The 7156-nt window shown below is 40.0% G+C and overlaps 1 protein-coding gene across 1 annotated transcript; it reads left to right on the top strand.

The window, feature by feature from the left end:
* The first annotated feature begins 308 nt into the window (after nt 1–308).
* On the top strand, nt 309–5335 carry LOC122564676 (protein FAM163B-like). The gene is made up of 3 exons (XM_043719751.1): nt 309–427; nt 1374–1489; nt 4979–5335. The coding sequence occupies exons 2-3, from the start codon at nt 1397–1399 to the stop codon at nt 5333–5335; spliced, it is 450 nt and encodes a 149-aa protein (XP_043575686.1). The 5' UTR covers nt 309–427; nt 1374–1396.
* The last annotated feature ends 1821 nt before the right edge of the window (nt 5336–7156 follow it).

The following is a 7156-nucleotide window of genomic DNA, read 5'->3' as shown; positions in this document are numbered from 1 at the left end:
AATCACAGTGGCCATGTTAAGCATCTGCCAACTTGATTATGCCAAGCCGGATTAAAATAAGCCTCAAAGTGTTAGTAGGCTGTTTAACAGTAGGTGGAATCACAAATGCAATGAATCATATTGTTTGGGATCAGATGTATTTAGAGTCTTTGATTTGTGAGAAAAATTGTTGCATCACTGTTGTTATGGTAACTGGATGCAGAGCAACCTTTCATTGCCATGGAAACAGAGGAGAATGGTGATTGGGTGAAACTGCTATGACAATATGGTGCAGTGTGTCAGTAACATCAGCAGGTGGCAGCAGTGGGTCCAGATGTGCAGCTTCTGTTCCTCAGCCTCTTATTGAGATACAAGAGTATTTGTGAACATTTGGTGATGTGAACCTGTGTGAGGAAACCTGCCCTGGTTATTATCCAGCAAGTGGCAGGTAATTTGCTTGTGTGTTTCTGTTTGCGGTCTGACCTTGTTAAATTTAATGTTTAGTGTCTGTTTCTGAGGAAATATCTAATTTTATAATCAAGGAGCTGGTTTTGGGTTGTGGAGACTGGTGATTAGAACTCACTGTCACTTCACCAGGTTTTAGAATGCACTGTCACACAAAACAAACCCAGGCAGAAATTATGAAGAACACAAACTGAAAAACTGCAGAAATGCAGCAAGTATGAACAGAAAAGACAGAGAAATCTCAGATATAGATAGGGAAAGGCACACGAAATTCGACATGAATCAGTATTAGGGGCTAGGAAGCTTCACAGAAACTGATTAAAGAGGAATTGGTTAAACAATTGGAAAAGAAGTAGGTGAAGAAAAATGTTTACAGACAGACAAATAAATGCATTTTAAGTCAAGATCCAACTGACCTGGAGATGATGCTTTAAATAACCTCCCTCTGTTCTTTGAGATATAGTCTGCAGAAGAGTGGGCTGATTTATTAGTAATTAACTGCCTCTGTTACCTGAATGTACTGTATCCTTGGTTTCAATATTAATACTGACTCCTGTACTGTCTGATCATCAGCCTCCACTGAGAAAGCCAGTAATGACAGCTTGGGCATATGGGGAAGATGCAAACTGTCATATTGAAACAAAACCCCACAAAAGTATACTTTATAAGATTTAAAAATATTCATTAATCCTCCAGGGGATCCCATGTTCAGATTTAAATCTGAACATTTGCATTACTCAAAGTGGCCTTGTAGCTAGAAATACCTAGATTGATCAATGCCAGGAATGACTGCGATTGTTTCCTCACTCCGAATACATTTTTAAGTTTTCCTCTCCCAGCTTTGAAGTTTAATATTATCCAAGTATCTTTTTTCAAAAGGCATCTCTGTCTGATTTCTCTCCTCGAATTTCCTGCCTTCTCTTTTACAGGTTGTTAATGGAGAGCTGGTCGAATGACAGCCGGGACTGTGGTGATTACAGGTGGAATATTGGCTACGGTTATCCTGCTCTGTATAATCATTGTGTTGTGTTATTGCCGCCTGCAGGTTAGTGTGTGATAGGGCCAAGGTATGGTCATCTTAAAAAAAAGAAATATTTTGCAGTCTTTTCTTGCTCTCTAAAAGACAGCCACAGGGTAGCAGCTTAGGGTAAAACCACATGTCTTCTTGTTTTATTGCTTTATTTATTTTATGGCATTAAATGCTTAAAATTTAGAAATATCTAGGGCTTAATTTTAACTCAGACAGGAATATGGAAAACCGAGTAGTCTTTGATTCACTCTGACAGCAGGGTCTTTAAGAATTGAGCCTGTGTGGGAACCTCAGGCATGTCTGGGAGTGATGATTCTGGAAGCATCGTTTGCAAGAACTGGGAGGTGATGCTGGAACTGTAAAAGCTGCTATGATGGCCACAACTTGAGTTGTGTGTGCCACATCATCACACTGTTGGAAAGATCTAGTTACATCAGAGAGGATACAGAAAAGATTGATGAGGATATTGCCTGGACTAGCGAAATTTAGTTTTGAGGAAAGATTGGATAGGCTGGGCATGTTTTATTTGGAAGGGAAGATTTAATTGAAATGTGTAAATGACATCACCAACCCTTGGAAACTCAAATATATAAATGGAAAGCAGGCTACACCACCAGTGCTTCATTCAGAGGCTCACTGAAAATGTTATCTAGTATGGGTGACGAAACATCTGAAAACGAACCTTCCAGCTCAGCGAGCAAACTTACATCCAGGACCTTAAGGCAGGATATATGCACACTAGAGTCCGACTGTTCATCATGTTTTCCCATGCCTTGTTTGTTCTGCCCAAGTGCATCACCCACTGATCTGCATTGAATTCCATTTGCCACTGACCAGCCCATCTGTATCCTCCTGTAATCCAAGGCTATCCTCTGCACTATTTACCATCCCACCATTTTTGTATAACGAGTGACTTGCAAATGAAGAAATTAACAAAACACCATCTCTGCAGATTTTAGTTTAGCATGAAATCAGAACCAATGTAAATTAAACTGGAATTAAAAAGTAGATGATATTTCAAATACATAGGTAAATTTCATTTTAAGTAAATGATACAACAAAACAGGCCTCACTTAACCATAGACACCCAACTGACTTTCCATACAAATGTCACACCACATATACAGATCCTCATTTTGCTGTTCTTTATTTCACACTAGGTCAGGAGTCTTATCTGACAATGGCTTTCACTTTTGGAGCTTCATGGGTACAATTATCATCAAAAAGTACTTCTATACACCTACTTCCTCAGGTGATAACAACCCTGACAGCATAGCTTTTCAAAATTCCAATTCAATCAACTAAATAATACATGCTGGTTTATAGATTGGACATTTCTGGAAAATACATTTGAAACATTTTTAACTGGCTCACACAATACCTTTTGTCTCCTTTTCTGCCAAACAAAAAAACTCTGGATTTCTTGAGGGAAATTTGTTTCTGTCCTCTGATGCTTCTTTGCATGATGTTGTACACTGATACTAACACCCTCCAACTCCTCTACTTACAGCTCTTCCTTGTAGCTGACCAGAAGACTTTTTGTCTTCATTCCTTTATGTTTGAACTGCTTCCAGGTCATCAGGTCACACAAACCAGTTTTTTTTTAAATTAACCAATTACAATTAGTTCCTTTACAATTGATGTAAGCTCCTAAAAATCTTAACAAAATTCTCAAAAACAACTGCAATATTATACAGTCATAGAGTTGAACACCATGGAAACAGATCCTTTGGTCCAACTTGTCCATGCAGACCAGATATCCAGATATCCTAACCCAATCTAGTTCCATTTGCCAGCACTCGGCCCATATCCCTCCAAACCCTTCCTATTCATATACCCATCCAGATGTCTTTACAATCCCAATGGAGCCAAACCCATTCCCCGTTCACTTGACCACAATTCCAAATGTTCACTACTGTATAGGTTCTGGGTCAAATCTTACAAACATACGAATCTGGACGAAGGGTAAACTGTTCAGTTAGAGACAAAGAAAAATACTGCAGATGCTGGAATCCAAGGTAGACAAGCAGAAAGCTGGAAGAACACAATGAGCCACACAACATCAGGAGGTGGAGAAGTCAACGTTTCAGATGTAACTCTTTTTCAGGACTGGAAATGGGGGGAGGGGTGGTGGTTAAGTACGGATAGATAGAGGATACAACCTGGTTGGTCAATATGAGAAATTAATTCAGTTGGTAGCTGGAAGGGTCTATCAGAGGAATGGAAGGGGGGGGTGGCGAGGGGCAGGAAAGGGAGTCGTCCATGGGAAGAGAAGTTATTTGAAATTGGAGAACTCAATGTGAGCCCTCCGGGCTGTAGGCTGTCCCGGCCGAAGATGAGGTGTTGTTCCTCCAATTTGCAGTCTGATTCGCTGTGGCAATGGTTGAGGCCAAGGATGGTCCTCAAACATGCTCTACCATTCAATAAGATTAAAGTTGAACTGATTGTAAATCAAATCTATATTCTTGCCTATCCTTGATCAACCTTCAACCATTGCTTAATAAGAATATATCTACCACTGTCTTAAAAATATTCAAGGACTCTGTTTCCACCACCTTGTGATGAAGAGAGTTCCAAAGACACTGAAACCTCGGAGAGGAATAATTTAGTCTAACAGTTTTAAACGGTGATCTCTTGCTTGAGGTACCCCCACAAGAGAAAACATCCTTTTCACATGTATCCTGTCAAGACCTCTAAAGCTTTTTATATATTTCAATCAAGTCATCTTTTATTCTTCTTAACTCCAGCAGATATAAGGCCAGCCTGTCCAACCTATCCTCAGAATTCAACCCACCCATTTCAGGGATTAATCTGGGTAAACCTGCTCTGAACTGTTTCCAATGCATTTATATCTTTCCTTAAATAAGGTGACCCATGCTGTACACAGTACTCCAGATGTGTTCTCACAAGTGTCCTATATAACTGAAGTATAAGCTCACCACTTTTGTATTTAACTTGTAACCACGGTAGTTGTTAAAATTTTAGTGGCTTTCCTAATTATCTGCTGTAAGAATAATCAAAAATGATACAAACATAGTGAACAGTCTGCTTTAGCATCAAGCATTTATTTACATAATTTTGTTAATGCTGTTTGTAAATTATACATGTTGAGTGGAGCCTAGCATGTACCACTCCTTTATTGTTTGCCTTGTAGAAAAATGCATGGCGTTAGGCAGACCAACTAAGAGGCGGTAATTTTCTGAGGGCCATTATGCTAAGTTGTGCTGTGACTGAATGAATGTGTTCACAGGGCCAGACAGTCTTTTTCTATTTGTCTACTGCAAATTTTCAGCTGCACCGTATTAGAATTTCAAAGTAATGCCCAGAACTTCAGTACATTACCAATGTAGTTTCGTGTGGAGTGTGCCTTGTGGAACTTGCTGATTGAAATTGACTGTTGTGTTTCCTATATAGTTCAGGGACTTTACTATGAAGTGAGTTGGGATATCCTTAGGTGGTGAAAGATATTGTATCTTGTATAACCTTAAGTCTTTTTTTTTACAGTATTATTGCTGCAAGAGGGAGGAATGGGATGGAGATGAGGAGGAACCAGATTTTGCCGTGCACTCCCGTCTGCCAACTGCTTACTACAACTACAATGCCGGAAATGGACTTAACTTCAGTTCTATAGCCTATCCCCAGGATTACTCTCACCCCAGAGCTCTCTGCTTCCAGTGCAAGCCCCAGTTCCATGTCCATCAGCTTGAAGAGATTCAGAATGGGGGTGAAAGTGTGAGTTATAACACAATCAGTGAGGAGGAATTAGAAATGTTGACAAGTCCCGAGGAGCTGCCCATGAGCAGGGCAAAGCTCACAAGAGAGGCTTTTAGCAGAAGTCGAAGTATCAGCACTGATGTGTGAAGATGTTTGTTAATCAAGGTTTTATACAACAGCATTTTCAATATAAAGAGGTCACTACTTTCCATATTCCATGGAGAAATGGACGAAATCAATGAATACGATTCCCAAAGCAGCTATAAAATGCTCACAAATCCAAACAATACAAACAGAATGTACTGGGTCACTGGAGAAGCAGTACCCTGGATATGAAGAACAAAGTGATATTGACAGAAGAATCTTATTAATATGTTATGTCTTAATTCAATCTTTGAATGGATGAGATCTGTTTGATATGATCTTTTTTGTTTATTCCACTCCTATTTCTCATGTTCTTATTAAGTGGAAGCTTTGAAGTGGCCTGATCAATTGTAAAATGCTATTTCTATTGAGTATGGCAGTGGCTAATGTGAATGAATGTTTTCTGTGCATGATCTAATGATGTGACAGAAGTTACTGCCTGCTTGCTGGTGGGTGCTGGAGTCAGGGGTAACTGATTAATGACATTATTCAGGGTTTGGTTTTCAGAGACTTGTTTTGGATTGGTTCTTATTGCTCAAGTCACTTGAATAAACTAGAGAACTTTGTGAACAAGAAGTAAATTGCACGTCAGTAGCTGTTATCTTCATCAGACTTGGATTCACAGGAATAATTCTGATTTCTTATTTGGATAATTTTGTGCAATTTGGCGATTTCCTAGACGAAACTGAGAAACAAGCAGAAACAAAGAAGCATAGATTATAGGAGAAGGAGTAGGCCATTTGGCCCTTCCAGCCTGCTCTACTATTCAATATGATCATGGCTGATCATCCAACTTAGAACCCATTCCTGCTTTCTCCCAACAACATTCAATGTTTTGGCCTCAACTGCCTTGTGTGGCAAAGAATTCCACAGCCTCACCACTCTCTGGGTGAAGACATGTTTCCTCATCTCAGTCCCAATTCTGAATCCTTAAACTGTGACCTCTGATTCTGGATTCTAGTTATCAGGAGCATTCTTCCTACATTTACAAGCCCCAGTACTCCAATACTATCAATACACTACCTGCAATCCCATATTCTTTAATTTTACATGGTTTCTTATGTGGGATCTCATTGAAAACCTTCTGTAAGTCCAAGTAAACCATATGGAGTCATATACCCATCCAAATGCCTTTAAAATGTTGCAATTGTACCAGCCTCCACCACATCCTCTGGTAGCTCATTCCATACATGTACCACCCTCTGTGTGAAAAGGTTGCCCCTTAGGTCTCTTTTATATCTTTCCCCTCTCACCCTAAACCTATGCCCTCACCCTAAACCTATCCCAGGGAAAAGACTTTGTCTATTTATCCTATCCATGCCCCTCATAATTTTGTAAACCTCTATAAGGTTACCCCTCAGCTCCGACATTCCAGGGAAAACAGCCACAGCCTGTTCAGCCTCTCCCTATAGCTCAAATCCTCTAATCCTGACAACAACCTTGTAAATCTTTTCTGAACCCTTTCAAGTTTCACAACATCTTTCCAATAGGAAGGAGACCAGAATTGTACACAATATTCCAACAGTGGCCTAACCAATGTCCTGTACAGCCGCAACATGACCTCCCAACTCCTATACTCAATACTCTGACCAATAAAAGAAAGCATTCCAAACACCTTCTTCACTATCCTATCTACCTGCGACTCCACTTTCAAGGAGCACTCCAAGGTCTCTTTGTTCAGCAACACTCCCTAGGACCTTACCATTAAGTGTATAAGTCCTGCTAAGATTTGCTTTCCCAAAATGCAGCACCCCGCATTTATCTGAGTTAAACTCCATCTGCCACTTCTCGGCCCATTGGCCCATCTGGTCAAGATCCTGTTGT

Source organism: Chiloscyllium plagiosum, chromosome 30, assembly GCF_004010195.1.
Source record: "Chiloscyllium plagiosum isolate BGI_BamShark_2017 chromosome 30, ASM401019v2, whole genome shotgun sequence".
Classification (NCBI taxonomy): Eukaryota; Metazoa; Chordata; class Chondrichthyes; order Orectolobiformes; family Hemiscylliidae; genus Chiloscyllium; species Chiloscyllium plagiosum.
Note: the sequence above shows the minus strand (reverse complement) of the source record. Positions and strands in the feature narration are given on the sequence as shown.

Coding starts and splice junctions, on each gene's coding strand:
- LOC122564676 (XM_043719751.1), top strand. CDS start 1,397: ATGACAGCCGGGACTGTGGTGATTACAGGTGGAATATTGGCTACGGTT. Junction 1,490..4,978: donor TGTGTTATTGCCGCCTGCAG/GTTAGTGTGTGA, acceptor TTTTTTTTACAG/TATTATTGCTGCAAGAGGGA.